Below are 18,487 nucleotides of genomic sequence, written 5' to 3' on the forward strand. Positions count from 1 at the left end.
AGGCAACCCTTGAAAGCAGTTGGAGATGAAATGTAAGGAGATTATAATTGGTACAAGTAGGAACAGAGACCTGTGTGTGCCACTGTGTTCAGCTGTGGGCCTCGGGACAATGTTAAGCTGCTCCTCTTCTCCCCAGTGCTAGACTGGCTGGAGTTGGCTGAGTCGTAGTTGGACAAGGAGCTGGATGGGGAGCTAATGTCAAAGTGAGCCACTTGGCTGGCGGGGGGCATGGTGGTGTTTGGGGACGAGAGCCCAGAATCTGGCTGCTTGTTCTCTGGTTGCTTGTACTCAAGGTCTAGTGAGGGGTCCCGAGACAAAACACGATGCTCCACACTCTGTTAAAAGACACACATTATTGAAATGTTATTTTCTGGAACGACAGCAAAAGCATATTTAACTTAATTAACAGAAAGTTAGTCCAGAAATATCTGGACCATGAGTTTTTGCATTAACCTTGTGAGTCAATTGTCCAAGAGCCCATAAAAATTGAAATATTCTGCATAAATTGGCTACAATTCCCAAGTAGTAAATGCTGTGCTTTGAGTTATTTTGTGTTAGTGTATAAAGGCAAAAATGCAAAATAAAAAAAAACTAACCTTATCCAAATACTTCTGGACATATTACATTTATTGCTTTGGTATTTATATGCATAATGTGTACAGTACAAGTTTGTGCTTTTTCATTTACATTAAAGTAGTTGCAATTTTAATGCAGTACATAGATTACCTCATAATTCTTTCACAATATCATATGACAAGTTACTCCACCATTCCCACCCCTGACTGTATCCACATGCTTTAATCATACAGTAGCATTCAAGTGACCTACTTTATTTTAATATCCAACATTTAATTACTACACACTAATGAAACCTCTCATGGTTGATCAGAAAGTCCTTTGGGCCCCCTCTGCTTTTCCCCAATCACACATTCACTTGGCTGAATGTCCCCTGATGGCCTTGAGTACACAGGGAATGTGTTTCCCACACACCTAATTGCAGAGGAGTTATTATTCTACTGTCCACTTGGGGGTTTCAGTGGGTTTAACATATCAAAGTCACAGCATGTCAAGCATTAATCACTGTAGTTATTAGCTGGGGCAATGTGGACATGTTGGCTTAGCAACAGCCACTTTGTTACGGCATTGTGCAGAGTCATGTGTTTTATAACGCTACATTTTGGCCATGGTGGATACATTATATCAAACTTTTGCAGTTTGTGCCATTCGTTGAACAAACAATGAGACATGTCATGATTGAATATTCTCCGTTTGCGCACAGTGGTCCAATGGTTAGCATGTTGGCCAACACAGAAACAGTCTGGAGATTAGGAAGACCTCGATTCGATTCTTCCTTGGGCATTTATGTGTGGAGTTTGCATGTTCTCCCCGTGTATGTGGGTTTTCTCCGGGTACTTCAGTTTCCTCCCACATTCCAAAAACATGCATGTTAGGTTAATTGGTGACTCTAAATTGTCCATAGGTATGAATGTGAGTGTGAATGGTTGTTTGTCTATATGTGCCCTGCGATTGGCTGGCGACCAGTCCAGGGTGCACCCTGCCTGTCGCCCGAAGTCAGCTGGGATAGTCTCCAGCAAGCCCCGCGACCCTAATGAGGTGAAGCGGTATAGAAAAATGGATGTATGGAAATTGTGTATGTTCCCTTGTTGCGACTTGTACACACAGAATTCCCATCGGACCAATTAGTGTGACAATATACACATACAGTATGTACACAGGTTTGAGAGGGAGAATGCCAGGCTTTGGCAGCTGGAATCTACTGCAGACTACGACATGTAGTTCAGGACCGAAGACAGTGATTAAGTCCTCGCTGTATCATGCTAAGCTTTAAAGGCACGTTATGCTATTAAAATACCTGTATTATTTACATTACATGCAATGCAAAGCAGAGAGGGAAATCGGAACGATTCATATTTCTCACCATGTTCTCGACAGTGCGCAAATACTTGGCACATTGGAAGTGCCCGTTGTATTCAGCCAGGTCAGCCCCTGTGAAACCATCCTGGTCCCTGATGCCCAGATCCACCCCATTGACCACCAGAATCTGACAGCACTAAGAAGTCACATGAGCAGAGAACATACGTTAGTACAGTGCACATGTAAAGCATTCAGTAACAAATGATATGACTGGTTGGCTGAGAACATTAATGAATGAATGAATAGCAGGGCATAAATCTTATAACATTACTCCCCTCAGTCTCACTCTTCTCTGTAGTATGTATTATGTGTTCCAGTGTTAAGACCTGTAGTTCCATAAATGCACCCTTAGACTTTTAGATCCCATATTGGTGATGATTACATGAGGAAAAGTAAGAAATGTTCACCTCCAGTTCACCGTTCTCTGCAGCGTCATGAAGAGGGGACCCGCCCCAGTTGTCCGTGACTATCTCACCCCCGTGCAGCAGCAACCAGCTGAGTACCTTTGCATGACCGCGACTGGCAGCAAAGTGCATGGCTGTGGCCCCGTCGCTGTCCTTGTCCATCAGGCTGATCTCTGTGAAACTCATCTGCATAAACAGTTGTGGAAAATACACAAAACTCTTGACCTTAAAATATGCATTTTGTCATAATATTTGGACCACTGCATCCAAAGGAGACATGGCTTGTTCCATACCAGCCAGACAATGACAGTGTTGTGGCCCATTTGGGAAGCAGCATGCAGGGGTGTCATCCCATCATTGGCCCTTATGAGTGGATCAGCTCCACAGTCTTTGACCAGGTACTGGATGACCTCCAAATGGCCCTCCTGACAAGCCAGGTAGAGCGGTGTGGCACCATTCTTAGTTTGGGAGTTGACAAAACTATACGGGAGCAAACAACATAAAAAAAGGATACTAAATAAGATACTCGCGCACTTGACAAGATTGTAAAGCTGGCGCATGTACAGGATGTTGCAACCAGTCCTATTTTTATCCATTGGACAGGAACAATGGTAATGTTAATCCGGGCCTAATGGTTTAAGCTTTTTAACTTACATGAATCAGTCAGTCAATCTACTTCATGCGAACCACACTGGTTCAAAGAGTTCAGTTGCTGGCTATTGTGATAACTGCGAACAGTAACCAAGTATGAGGTGGTTTACAGTTTTGCCATGAGACTTACAGTATGTCTCAGTGGCTTTGAGGCTTCCAGACCAACTGTCTTTGTCCTGCACAACTGTTACAACAACATCAGATTTTATCGGAGCACCATCTAGTATTTGTTTGTGCACAGATAGGCCCCACAATGTTTTTGTAATGCTGCTAACTGTCCTCTTAAAGGAAGCCGATTGGACAGTGCAGTATAATCAACATCATGTTTATCGTTGTAATAATCATCATCACATCATAATAATGCAAGGCAGGCTTTCGCACATTCATTTACCTCCATTATACTGTTAAAATGTCAACGCTTATATCAGCATAGTCTTCATTGCTAACGGGTCAACAGCGGATGCCATAGCAACAGTCCCTCACACCACCCTGACCCACCTTGAACGCAAGGACAGTTATGCCAGACTTCAGCTTGGCATTCAATACCATCATCCAGAACTGGCTGGTAACAAAACTTAACAACCTCGGTCTGCCACATTCCACCTGCCTTTGGATCAAGGACTTCCTCAGTCACCACACACAGAGAGTGAAAGTGGGGCCTCACCTCTCCTCAGTACTCAGCCTCAACACCGGCTCCTCTCAGGGAGGTGTGATGAGTCCTTTGCTGTTCACTCTCTACACACAAGACTGCACCCCCCCACCCCACACCAGCAACTACATCGTGAAGTATGCAGATGAAACGACAGTGGTCGGACTCATCACAGGAGGAGATGAGACTGATGAGACAGGAACGAGGTGGAAACACTGTTGTTATGGTGCAGAAACAATAACCTGGTCCACAACACCACAAAAACAAAATAAATAATTGTGGATTTCAGGCAGACCTGACCCTCTGCTCTTATACATCAACGGGAACTGTGTGGAGAGGGTCTCTACTTTTAAATTCCTGGGCTTGCACCATAATGGAGACCTCACCTGGAAAACCAATACCACCACGCTGATCAAGAAGACCCAGCAGCGACTACACTTCCTGAGGGTTTTGAACAGCAACGCCCTTGCCAAGGAGCTGCTGGTGTCATTCTACAGGTGCTCCATTGAGAGTATACTGACATACCGCATCCGTGTGGTATGTCAGCTGCACTGCTCGGGAAAAAAGACAGCTCTACAGAGGCTCATCAACACAGCCCAAAAAATCACAGGCTGCACTCTTCTCTCCCTGGAGGAGCTGCCACAGCCCCAGGAAAGCCTGCAGCATCCTGAAGGACCCTTCTCACCCTGCACACCACCTTCTCCAAATGCTCCCCTCAGGGAGGAGGTATAGGATGTTGAAGACAAAAACAACCAGACTGTGAAACAGCACATACCACAGGGCATAGCAATAATAAATCTATGACTGTTCCTTGGCACCTAACCCACCTGCGCAATATTTCATATGTAAAATCTTGTAATATAACCATGGTGCAATATTAATACAACTGGGCGGTATTTATTTATTTATTCATACAATGGCAGCTAATTTTTAGAATACAAGTCAGGGAAGCTTTTACAGTTTTAATACTCTCTTTAAAAAAAAATCTTTGTATTATTTGGTTTTATTTGTTTTTAGTCTTCTATGTTGCACTGAAATGTTTTGCATGTAATTTTCCTTGTACTCTGTACAATGACAATAACGTTTCTGATTCCGATTCTGTTGCCATCATCATTGACATGTAAGGTGCTCAATGGGTTTGTTTGAGTGGAGACAACACTGTTCTGTCCTACGTTTTTAGTGCGCAATCATCTGAAATGAGATGCTACATACGAGTCATTCTGTGTCAAAACACTTTCTTAGAGCCTAAAGGGCATCAGTGAAGAGTATGGGATTCAAATGATAATGCAAAACGTTTTGACAGTTTGTAAAAACAAAGGCGGGCATTTTTCTTTTAGTGCCTAGTCACTTACTCAACTCATTACAGTTTGTGTTACTAACCCTAAGGAAGATGGATGGACCATCTCTAGACATGAAGTCATAATCAGCCGGTGTGAGAGAACTTTTTTTTACACGTTCGCAACTGGACCGGATTGTACCGTTTCCCAAATTTCCCCATTGTGGGACCAATAAAAGCTTATTGTATTGTATTCTATTGTATTTTATATGTTTACAACAGCTGCATGGTGGCCTAGTGGTTAGCATGTTGGTCACACAGTCAGGAGACTGGGAAGATCTGGGTTCGAATCTCCGTTTATGTGGAGTTTACATGTTCTCTCCGTGCGTGGGTTTTCTCCGGGTACTCCGGTTTCCTCCCACATTCCAAAAAACAAAAAATTTCAAAAACATGCATGTTAGAGTAATTGGCGACTAAACTGTCCATAGGTATGAATGTGAGAGTGAATGATTGTTTGTCTGCAATTGGCTGGCGTCAGCTGGGATAGGCGCCAGCATGCCCGCAACTCTAGTGAGGATAAGTGGCATAGAAGATGGATGTTTACAACATTTCAGGTCTGACCTTCATAATATATTTTATATAGATTTTATATACCACTTTTCAAGGCACCCAAAGTGTTTCACAATGAAGTGAACCATGAAGTGAACCCACTGGTGGTGGTAATCTACGTGGGGTAGTCTGACGGAGACGTGGCTGCCAATTCATGCCCACGGCCTCTCCAACCACCAGACATTCATTTACATTCATACACCAGTGTTGGCAACACTGGAGGCAAGGTGGGTGAAGTGTCTTGCCCAGGGGCACAACAACAGTGACTGGGTGGAAGAGCGAGGATCAAACCGCCAACCTTCCGTTGAATGACCTGCTCTACCTCCTGAGCCACTGCCAGCATATATTATTAGGTATTTTTTTATTTATTATGAATGCTATATGATGTGTTTATATTGATTTACAAACTTTATTGTAACACATTGTTATACTGCTGTATCATTTTCTTATGTTATTTCAGAATTGGTAAAGGGTACATGTTGACTAGGAAGTGAACAAATATGTTAGCAGTTAATGTGAAACGGAGAGGGGTAGGATTTAATAAGCTTTGTTTCTTCCTACTCCTTTTGGACATGTGCAATCGTAATTTGTGATGTGATGTATTTCAAAGTAACACGTATGTATGTTCAAATAAATTGAACCATTACCATTACCATATTTGTGAGTGCAGCTATTATCTGAAGGAACGGAGCAATGTTGGTATACCATGCAGTTGGCCGCTGTTAATGTTCATCTATTTTCAGTGCAAGGCCAAATCCTGGTCCCTTTATGTTCCAAGGCATCCCAAACAAAATCCCATGGTGTAGCTACCTCTCCTTGTCCTGCATGGGGAGGTCAGGGAGTGACGGGGAACTTCCCCACTAAATCCTATAAAGTTGTGCTTTATCTGGCCACTGACAAATGAGCAATGAGTCTCCTAAGAGGATTATCACTCCAATGGCCTTGCCAGACTGGCTTTGTGCTTAACCAAGGGTTGCCACTGGTGAAGGTGGCCCGAGTACGTGATGACTAGCCACAGACAAGGTGAAGAAAATGAAAGGCGGGGCTCGACTCCCGTAGAGGCGAACCTGACCCAGCCAAGCTTTCCCTTGATAGGCCAATGAATGCTCTACTGACTAAAGACCTCACATTAAAGCTACATGTGGATTAGTGTGTGTGCTGGTCTAAATGTAATACACAAGGCTGCTTATGATTACTCATGTACTATTTTGGCCTAGCCTTCTGAGAATAGATTACTTCACAACCATTGATAAAAGAACCTGCCTGCTTCCAAAATTATTGTGTCGTGACACGTTATGTCTTTGTTTAGGGAAAAGTTGCACATACAAACAGCAACCTCTTTAATATTTCAAAATGAGAGAATGAGGCTTAGTGCAATTCTGTCATCAGGAAGTGAGCAGACAGTTTAATTATTCACAAGTGTTATAAAAGAGAGATGAAATTGCTTACACAACAAGGCTAGGAAAGTAGAAAAAAAATGTTTTTTATAAATATGCCAAATCTTGAGAGAGTGATTTACAATAAGAGCATGATAAGAATAATTCTAATTGGCCACTTTTTGCTGTTACGGTGAAATGAAATGAACTTGACTCTCACCACTCAAGAAGTGCTTTTAAACAGATTTGGATTTCAAAGCGCTGAGAAAAAGGGTTTGCCTTCTGTGACACACCACAAGAGGCAACTCAAAGCAGAAAAATTAGTAGTTTTACCCCAGTCGTTTTCCAAGGTAGTGGTGTCATACTAATGGTCAGTTTAACTGATATAGGATTGTTACTTTCTTAATGGCTTTTCCTGTCTACGTAAGCAAGGGACAAATGTGAGACAAAACAATACTCTAGGTGTCCTGCGTATTTAATAAAAAAACATTAAGCTTTATTAGTATTTTATATCCCGTTATGGAAATGGACTGATTGCATGTGAGTCTTTCTAAATTATGGTTTACCCCAACTGTAGTCCGCAAACAGATTGTAATATATCTATCACTATAGTGCCTCATGTGGTGTCTATTGTACAAGAACCTATCAGTAGACTTCCAGCTTGTGAGCCCGCTGTTTTTTTTGGAATTTGGTGTTGCATCGGTTCTACCACACGGCTGTAAAAAAGACGGACTGAGTGATTGAATAGAACTTTGCAATAATTTTGAGTTCTGTAGAAATGTACACACAAGCATCTGTCTCAAACATCGATAGAGCAATAAAATATAATTGGCCATCTCTAGCAAACTCTACAGCTCTTCACCCATCGATATTTTGTCATGGCAATACAAACAAATTCATCAAGAACTTGTAAATTGTATTTGGAATCAGAATCTTTTCAGTTTAAGTCAAATACCTACAGGCAAAAGTGAGTTTTGCAAATGTCCATTGACTGATAACAGAATTTTCCACAGAAATGCATGCAATTTGGGTGTTGAGAGTTGTCAACCTGATACTCATGTAAAATACAGACTCCAAAGTGAAATGGATGAGCATCTTCGGCCATGTTAGGAATAACAAAGCAGTTTTCAACTAGAATGAATAGACTGACGATCACTGCCAAGACTCAAATGTTAATAAAGGCTAGATGGAACATTAACATGAAAAAAAATGTTTTAGTGTAATCCTACTCACTAATAAACCAACAACCACCAGTTGACAATCAACATTGCTTCTTGCCTTATATGCTTGGCGAAGGTAACAAATGTTTCACAGAATGATTACCGGTAATTGAACTTTCTTTGATGCACTAATAAAACATGGGTTGAAACAATTCAGCAGCAGCAATATGTGCCCAAACAGGGAAGATTGTCCATTACTGTACTCAATAAATGTTGCGAACTGATTAAAAAACTTGACACGTCTAAATACTGTAGGTCAACAAGAGTTATTGGGTGGTAATGTTCCAGTGTTTATTTGTTGTTATATCTTACTAAATCAGCACATCAACTTTATGTCCCACCGCCAGCGAACTGAACATGTTGTTAATGTACGGTATACATTATGAGCTCAGTGCACTGGTTTGTTTTGTGTCATTATGGTGCTAGGTATTAAACTGATGATGTAACACTGGGATCATGTTGTCCTTGCGATTTTTCAACGAGAACAACAAAAAAAAAAAAAAACATCCAATTGCCTCTTAAACCTCATGGCGACAAATTTGGCTCTTGTAATAAATCCTGAGACAAGAATGCTTATCTCCCTGCTGCAAAGTTCCATGACAAACAATGCCGGCGGGCCCAGTGATGCCTTGGCCATTCAAACGTATTTGTTTTCTTCATTATCTTATCGCTGGTTGGCGCTACTATGTGTCGCTGTGGAGATGGTGGCAAACAGCAAGAGTGGGAGGGGCTGGGGGAGAGCAGTGAATGGGGCCTGGCTATCAGGGACCTACTGTGTCCATGGGGCTCATTAAATTTTCAACAGCTATGCACTTGCCTTGGGTGCCATTTACAAAATATCGAAGCGGCTTGTAGAATTGATGGGATTTATTTATTCAAATTTATAATCAATTCGAGAAATAATTTAATGAGTTTTGTATTGCAAATGTTTTAAATTCATCACATTTTATTGCAGTTTGTCACCAGTAGTTGGTCATCATGGATATGCAATATCGCCATGTTTAAGCACTTGTATACTGTATTATTGTTACCCTCTGCATCCATAATTGCTATAAATGCATTAATAGTCCTCTCTGCCTTCACATAGTTTTGTACAAGCTTTGTAAGAACAGCCCAAATACAGGAGCTTTGTTCCTTCCAAGTCTGCCCTCTTTTTTCAAAGCAAGACTGCTCTGATGTTTTTGCTGTAAGCTGACTGAAAGGGGCGCGTGTGTACTGTTGTGACCCGAGCCCCACTGAACCGCAAATGACCCGGCCACTGATTGGGACAAGTTGGCTGTGTTGATTTGTGCTGTGATGAGTTTTGTCTGTCTGTCTAGTATGACCTCCCTAATGTGGTGCCAATGTCCCCATGGCAATCATTCAGTCCACTTAGGCAAGTGTTATCTTTGCAAACCATGGTCAGGTCTGACTCGGCACTGATTAGGGACAGCGACCATAAAGTGGTAATCACACAGTGCATCTTGATATATTAGATCCAATGCATATGAACTAAATTGGACAGCCCCATCAAATCAGAGGTTGTGAGTTGTGCCATTTCTCAGGTCCAACACAATTGTTTTCTACAATTTAGGTGTTCTCTTCCTTTAGGTGTGATAGACAATTATTCTAACACAGTTGTCCAGGGACAGTATCTCACAAAAGTGAGTACACCCCTCACATGTCAGCAACCATTTTTATTACAACATATCTTCTCAAGGTACAATACTTCAGAAATGAAACTTGACTATACTTTAGAGCAGTCAGTATACAGCTTTTATAGCATATATATTTACTAACCTCAGACAATGACATGCAGTCATTATTGCCTAATAAATAAGTGAGTACCAAACGGATTAAGGCAGTGCAAGGTAACAAAATATTTGGACACAATTTGGACATACTGTGTTTATTGCGAGGTGTACTCACTTGTGCTGCCAGCTATTTCAACAATAAATGATGTGTGTTTATTTATTTTCAGTGGATATAAATATATACTGCTGTAAAATCTGTACACTGACTACTCTTAAAGTAAATTCACGTTTCACTTTGATAGTATTGTCCCGTGAGAAGATATAAATAGTTGCTGAAACGAGAGGGTTGTACATTGAAGTATGTCTAGCTAAGTTACATAACTAGCACATGGAAGTTGCAACTTTTTTTTCCAAGAAGTAAATCTCTAAGAGGTTTTTATTTCCCTCAAAAGGATTGAAGTAGTTAGATTGCAACAATGGTATCTCCAAAGCAAAGTTCAGCTCACTCCTGGCCAGGGCCAGACAATAAAGTACATTAGACAGTATGAGCCCCAAAGCTCATTCACTCTCGTGTTTTTGCAACACCCCTGACTTGTTTACCAAGTACAGCAGCAGAATCGACTCTGAGAAAAGGAATGTTAACAATTTAGCTTTCTACAGTACTCCTGCATCGATACAATGCAACTATTACTAATTTAAAACTCTCTTGTATTATGTTACTTATACTGCAGGTCAGTGGTTCTCAATAATAACAGAAATGTATGCATTCTGCATACAATCACCTGATTAGTAAAATAGATTAATAAAACAAGCTGAGGGAGCATCTGCAAGTTAGGTTCCCATCCATCCATTTTCTACACCGCTTATCCTCACTAGGGTGTGCTGGAGCCTATCCCAGCGGACTTTGGGCGAGAGGCAGGGTGCACCCTGGACTGGTTGCCAGCCAATCGCAGGGCACATATAGACAAACAATCATTCACACTCAGTTCACAAGACAAGACCATATTTGAACATAACTTTTAAGAAAACTACAATGACAAAATGGAAGACTGGACAAACTGTTTTAAATAACTTTTCATGCATGACCTAAGCATGATGCTTTTAACTGTTGAACTTCTTTCCACAAATTGAAATAAAAACAAAAACTAAACGAACAAAATTATAAAAATTAGAATAATGACGGCAGCTGTAGTTGCTACTGCGAAGCATTTATGTTGTGTAGTTATGAAAAGATCACATGTAAAACAGATTGCAGTAGATTAGTTTTATGTTTACGCTAAAAGAGCTACAGTTCCCATGATGCTAAGAGTGCCAAACCAGGAAGTACCGAATTTCCAAAATAGATCTTGGATGACGTTTTGATAGAACTCATATGCAGCGATCATGTTTTGATCTGACAAATCTTAAGTTTGATCAAGTATAGAATTACTACAGCTTCTGCTTGGACTGAATTGCAAAGTTTAGAATGTGCGCAAAGGACTTAATGTGCAGTCCCAATCCTGCCTCGCACACTGCCTCTTCCATATTACGTGTATCATCATTGACAGTGGCGAAGCCATAGCTCACCGTCTGATAGGCGTCTTTCTGGCTGCACTGTGCCCGTGAGACTTCAACTCTTAAACAAGAATTATCATGTTTTAATCTCGTGCCACCCCTAGTATCATAAGTAAATCATAATTTACATGCTTTTTTCTGGTATGCTGAGTTTTCAAAATAAAGGCTCTGAAATGGAACACAACGTGACTCTTTATTGATAACTTTATCTGTCTGCTGACCTAGCATGTCGAGATCAAATGTTAGCGGAAGCAGAACAACAAGTCCCCTCAGCCCCTTGTGTCCTGCCCCCCAAAGGGGTGTGCCCCACTATTGAAGAAGCACTACTGTAGGTATAACCAATGATCAAGAGCGTCAGCATGCTGCCATTTAGGTGTAATATGTAATATCGGTTACCGATGGAGATGGCATAATCACATCTTAAACATTACTCTTCACTGCAGCCTGCAGTGGAATCGAACCCCTAATTTGCAAGACATAACACAAGATGTCGGCCTGTCACATGAGACCTCAGCATAACTAACAAGACCAAAGATCAGCGAGCATCACAGGATCAACTTCTGGCATGTCTTTTGCTTTGTTCATTGTTTTTCTAGGGCTTTTTTTCTTGCAACACTTACTGTATAGTATTCCACAAGTGGATAGCTATTGTGTATGACCTAGTGCAGGGGTCACCAACGTGGTGCCCGCGGGCACCAGGGAGCCCCCCACGACCACATGAGGTGCCCACAAGCCTGCTTTTCATTCAGGTTTTCAGTTAATAATGAGAGAACAGTAGAATAAAATGCATTCTGAAATACAAAATGTGAGTTGTGGACACCAGCATTTTGTTAATGTTCTGGTAAAACAAGCATATTCGCTTTGTTTGGGTTTAAAATAAGCTCTGAAAATAAATGTTACAAAAATGAGTAGCTCCTGGCCATTTTCATTTTGTAAAAGTAGCTCTCACAAGGAAAAACGTTGGTGACCCCTGACCTAGTGTATCACAATAGACCCATATCAGCGACCATCCAAAGATTAACTATGCACATTTTGTGTTTTGTGCAACACTCTGGAACGTAATACAGTCGTCCCTCGTTTATCACGGTTAATTGGTTATAGACCTGACCGCAATAAGAAGGATTCAATATCCTTGAGGGTGCAGGGGAGTTTGCCCAACCAGCCCACATAGCTTTCTGGACATGGAGAAGACATTCTACCATGTTTCTTGAGGAATCCCGTGGGGAGTACTCCGGGCGTATGGGGTACTGGACCACCTAATTCAAGCGATTCGTTCCTTGTATGATCGGTGTCAAAGCTTGGTCCCCATTGACAGCAATAAGTCAGACTCGTTTCTAGTGAGGGTTGGACTCCGCCAGGGCTGCCATGCTATGGTCATGAGCTTTGGGTAGTAACTGAAAGGACACTCCTTAGGGTGGCTGGGCTCTCCCTCAGAGATAAGATGAGAAGCACTGTCATCCGGGAGAAGCTCAAAGTAAAACCGCTGCTCATCTGCATTTAGAAGAGGCAGATGAGGTGGCTCGGGCATCTAGTCAGGTTGCCTCCCGGACATGTCCGGGCACGTCCGACAAGTAGGAGGCCTCAGGGAAGACCCAGGTCACATTGGAGAGACTGTCTCTCAACTGAACTGGGAACACCTCGGAATCCACTGGATCGAAGTAGCCAGGGAGAGAGAGAAGTCTGGGCTTCCCTAATTAGGCTGCTGCCCTCCGTGACCCGACCTCGGATAAGCGGAAGAAGATGGACGGATGGATGGATAGGATTCAATATTAATAAATGTAATATTTTCATAGTTAGAGCATAGAAAACCTAAAACTTTTTTAACATTGTTAGAGCCCCGTAAGCATGAATTAACACCCCTATAGTCACCTTTATACTTGTATTACCTAATATAGTTGACATGATAAACAATAATTAGACATAATAACTGTTACCACTGGGAAAAGTAATTGGGAAAATAATGTGGATCGATCGCGCATGGCATTTAAAAAGTGATGGACATCAGCCTATCATCCGTCGTCACTATGACGTTTGTCATTTGATTGATATATTCATGCCAGTCTGAAATGAATCTGGCATACACAAACGTACACCCCGACACAACTGCTACCTTTGTTTCAATCACAATGCGCACCACTTATACGCAGGCTATGGGATGGGGTGCTTTAAGCATAGCAATATACCGAGCTCACTAATTAGCCTCCAATTTATTTATTATAAAGGTAAAAATGGGTTTGAAACTGAGTTTCACACTTGTATGACCACAGAGTGTTAAAAGGTGAAATGTGAAAGAAGGTTAAACATATGACTTTACATTACACCACCGTCATTTGCCAAGTTACAACTTGAGTTTTATATTGTGTTTTGGTCTTAATATTAAGAACATAAGAAATATTAAGAATATAAAAGAAATGTACACTTGTATGACTGTTACAATGCTAGATAATACATTGCTTGTACAGGTAATTCAAGTTTTATGATGGCAGCACTGTGATCGTGGAATGGATTATTTCTCTCGCTGTTGTTTTGTATGGGAAAAATTTGAAATCAAAATCTGAACAGATGAAAGGTTGACCAACATTCCGGACAAATGACACTGAATCCACATTTTTGCCAAGTGTTTGGCCTTTAAATGCTGTGGTCTTAAACTTTTGATCAGCTCATGAACACTAATTCAGTTTAATGGTTTGCAATAAATTGTTTACTCATTTTTTTTAGTCTCACTCCCATTTCCTTTTTTTTGCATTTTGAATCTCTAACCTCCATAAGATCCAACAGTGTAAAATCTTGCAATTTTTCAGCTGGTCTTAAAATTTTGATCAGGAATGTATTTGGATAAGAGCCTATCGTGTGGTGTGGCATAATGTATGTTTTAAAGTACGTAGTTTGTGTTCAACATGAATCCTGCAGAAGTTATAAACTTGCATCACTGTGAGAAAGGGTAAAAAGGAAAAGATCCACATGACAAAAGCTCATCGAACATAGAAGTGACACTGACCGCTACGGTTTTGAGAGACATAAAAGACAGACAACAGATCTTATCAACCTCCCCTCCTGCTGGGATAAACCCATCTTGTTGTTCTTACTTTGGGCTGTGCCCCAGTAACAGTCGGAGCGAGGACAAGTCTCCCTTGGCAGCGGCGTAGTGAACAGGTCGGGCACCTGTGTCGGTAGGAGCCCCAGGATCCGTCTCGCCACTCTTGAGCAGCCAGTCGGTGATCTCGTGATGACTGAAGCGCGAGGCAAGATGGAGAACAGTGGCGCCAGAACTGTCCTTATCCTGCAACCAAAAATAGTGGTCAATTTTAGGGCTTTGGGCTGAGTTGTCTATTCAAACACTCCTAAATTCTACAAATTTTACAGCTATTACTGCAGTCACACGACAGGATTAATGAGCGTAGGCAGAAATAATCTGAAAGGTCAAAGATATGAAGCCAAAAACAACAAGTTCTTACAGATACAGTAAATTGCCCATAGGTAATCTGGAGGGTGTACACACACCAACACTAAAACTAGATGTTTCCTTTCAAAAATACATTTTATGTGTTAAAGATGTACCTTATACAAAATGTACCTTATTGGCGAAAGGAAGAAAATCCTAACGACATGAATACAACTAAATTTTAACACTTGCATGTCAAATACGCTTGGACTATCATGTGAAGGTTTATGTGATTGATCAGGCCCTTTCCTCTTAATATATGTGTGATTAACCAAATCACACGTGCTGTAGGACCAAGGTTCAAATAGATTTCCCACATCATCGACATGGAAACCAGCTATGAAGTAAGTACACAAAGGCTTTAATAGGGAAATTGTAGGAAATTAATTCCCTAAACTGAAATTTTGGCAGTTTCATTCAACATTTTAATTTAGTGCTAGTCATCCAGTCTACTTTGGCAATGTGTAGGGCAAGGCATCAAATTATTTCTACATTCTAAGTCCAATCAGTCCAGATTGAATGTGTCCAAATATCTCACCCCAGGCTGTGTTCACACTTGTTGTTTGGTACTCTGTCTGGACCAGGAATTTTTTAAAAGATATTTGGTACGCACTTTGGTGCGCCTTGCTTAGCGTTCACACTGGTGTTTTTGTTCTTGGTCCAAAGGCTGTACAGTAAAGAACATATGCTTAAAGTAAGGACTAAACTGGGCAGCTTTTGTGACATATTAATGTGACGAAAATCAAATAATCCAAAGCAAAATGCTGTCAACTGGGTTGAATATCGTACATAGGTTATTTTAATATTATGCTCCATTTACTCTTAGATTTGAAGCTGCTAAAATATACTTTTAAAAAGAGCTGTTGTCACACACACACACACACACACACACACACACACACACACACACACACAGAGAGAGAGGGCAGAGACAGCACTTACAATGCATTTTATCTTACATATTACTATTTTCTGCATGCATTTTGCTGTCATTATAACACTGGTCCGTGTAGCGTTTGAACCCACATTTGAGCTCAACTGAATCGCATCGCACCAGAGTTAACTTGCAAGCCTCACTTGACTTGTTTGGTGCACCACAGTTCGGATAATCGCATTCACACTTGACCAAACAAACCGCACTAGCAACGTAGACACACGAGAGTTCGTTTTGACAATGTCAACGCATGCACCTTAACACATAATTAGGGTACTTATAAAAGTTGATACTATTAGATTTTTGTTTTGTGCAAAGTGTGAAAATTACACAGAGAGGAGCTGATAATGCTTCCTCTCATTTCCTCACCTCTGGCCGACATCCACCCTGGGTCAGCAGCCACTGTAAGCATGCCAGGTTGCCAGTGGCTGCTGCGTCGTGTGCCGGACTTGCCCCATTGTTGGCCAGACAGTGACCCGGCAGCCCGGCCTCCTCCACAAGGAACCGCAGACAAGCCAGTTTGCCCGCCCGGGCAGCGTGGTGGGCCGGAGAGGCCCCTAGCGCATCCTTCACGTCTCTGGTTAGCACCTTTGCAGCTAATTGCACTTTGAGAGTTTGCAGGTCCCCCTGCCTTGCAGCCAGCAACGTCCGCTCTCCTTCGACCACCATGACTGCTACTGGCTGGACGACCACACCGCCCCCCTTTCCCACCTCCGGTGCACTTAAATCCGAGCGTTCACCGTGAAGATCCACTCAGCATTTGGAGAGCACAGTTCATTACATTTAGGACTAAATTTCTCTCTGGAGCCATGATGCACAACAGCAAGTCATTTCAATGATAAACTAACCCGCGTCCTTTCCGCCCAACTTTCTGCAGGATGGAAGAAGGACACCTGTTGCGCCCTGCAGCCCACTCACTATTTTAGAGTAATGTATTCCTTCAGCCAGTTTGTTTTCCAATAACTACGTCGTATCTTGTGCTTCAGAGAGTATTGTTCCTTCTCTGGCAGATGGCGACATGGGACTCAGCGCCTGTTAAATAATCCATCAGGGGGAGGATCGCTGAGCCTGTTATAGGTGGTTGCTTTTCTGAAAATCGGCTCACAAGTTAAAGGGCCAGTGCGAATACCGTTGCCCTATAATTGTGAGGGGTTAAGAATTCATTGTGCAACACTATATACCCATAAATATATCACATGATTGGAGGAAACGGAAGGCTAGTTTGAAACCCACCCCGCTGCAATTCATGTAATATTATACAGGTAGGCTGTGTAAACAAGGTCACAGCAGGTATATTTTACACGGGAGAGGGCCACCTGGTGGTCTGTTTACATGACATCACATCCTCCATATACTGTACAAGAAGCAGCGGTTCATGCATTTAAAGGAAACCCATCATCCACAATCTTTATATTAAACATGAACACACGTCTTTCTCTTTTCTGTGTGTTCAAAGATATAAAAACAGATAAAAAGAGACAGCTCATCACTGCACATAATGGGACACAACTATGCCGCCTACAAAGGTTGCTGTTAAAACACTTAGAAAAACCTCCAACAAGGTTTTATATACTTGCTGTGACCATGTAGTAACAGGCTACTTCATGATAACATGTAATACTTACAGTATTTTGTGTATTTTGGCCATTTTTAAGCATTACAGGAACTTCTGTCCTCGGCGCTTTGATTTCACATCGCAATATAGAAACGAACACCTTCACTTAGCGTTAACTTTTTCAAACTCAGAAATAAAAACACAGCGGCAGTGGTGTCAGCTCAAATATGTACCCTTATCTTTTTGGTAGTGGTGTGAGGCGTTGTGAGCACGCTGCAGGCGAGTCTGTGGTGAAGCTAGTCGCTAGCCGGCTAGTAGCTAGCCGATGTGTTCTGTTCAAGTATCAATGCACCAGTAAGGTAGTTCGATCGGCGTAACAATGTTAATAATAATAATAACAAACACTATAGCTTGGTTAATATGCACGTCACATTATATGTAAATGGAGCATTGTTGGTGCTTTTTGGAGGCTTTTTCAGAAGGCTTAATAAGTGCTTCCCAAATGTGCAACAATGAGCTGTCTCTTTCGGATGGATTATGGATGATGGACGAAATTCCCCCCCAAAAGTGCAGTTTTCCTTCAAGCCTTGCTATTGTTCACTCACAATCGGCTATACCCTATCACTATACTTTTGATCTCATTAAACACATTATGATTATCTTAACCCTGCACTGACATGACATACAGTGGGGCAAAAAAGTATTTAGTCAGCCACCAATTGCGCACGTTCTCCCACTTACTGTAAAAGATGAGAGAGGCCTCCAATTTTCATCATAGGCAGACCTCAACGATCAGAGACAAAATGAGAAAAAAAATCCAGAAAATCACATTGTCTGATTTTTAAAGAATTTATTTGCAAATTATGATGGAAAATAAGTATTTGGTCACCTACAAACAAGCATGATTTCTGGCTCTCACAGACATGTGACTTCTTCTTAAAAGGCTCCTCTGTCCTCCACTCGTTACCTGCACTAATGGCACATATTTGAACTCATTATCAGTATAAAAGACACCTGTCCACAACCTCAGACAGTCAGACTCCAAACTCCACTATGGCCAAGACCAAAGAGCTGTCGAAGGACACCAGAAACAAAACTGTAGACCTGCACCAGGCTGGGAAGACTGAATCTGCAATAGGTAAGCAGCTT

The 18,487-nt window shown here is 41.7% G+C and overlaps 1 protein-coding gene across 3 annotated transcripts in view; it reads right to left on the reverse strand.

The window, feature by feature from the left end:
* espn (espin) overlaps positions 1 to 16,812 on the reverse strand; it is a 48,088-nt gene extending 31,276 nt beyond the window's left edge. For all 3 annotated transcript variants that reach the window (XM_054781749.1, XM_054781757.1, XM_054781740.1), the window contains exons 1-6: positions 16,153 to 16,812; positions 14,494 to 14,687; positions 2,633 to 2,819; positions 2,343 to 2,525; positions 1,940 to 2,071; positions 71 to 335 (exon numbers count right to left, since the gene is read on the reverse strand). In XM_054781749.1, coding sequence (XP_054637724.1) covers positions 71 to 335; positions 1,940 to 2,071; positions 2,343 to 2,525; positions 2,633 to 2,819; positions 14,494 to 14,687; positions 16,153 to 16,452 — 1,261 coding nt within the window. In that variant the 5' untranslated portion in view covers positions 16,453 to 16,812. The remainder of the gene's footprint in view (positions 1 to 70; positions 336 to 1,939; positions 2,072 to 2,342; positions 2,526 to 2,632; positions 2,820 to 14,493; positions 14,688 to 16,152) is intronic.
* Positions 16,813 to 18,487: the final 1,675 nt, after the last annotated feature.

The sequence above is a fragment of the Dunckerocampus dactyliophorus genome, chromosome 1 (genome assembly GCF_027744805.1).
Source record: "Dunckerocampus dactyliophorus isolate RoL2022-P2 chromosome 1, RoL_Ddac_1.1, whole genome shotgun sequence".
NCBI classification, from domain to species: Eukaryota; Metazoa; Chordata; class Actinopteri; order Syngnathiformes; family Syngnathidae; genus Dunckerocampus; species Dunckerocampus dactyliophorus.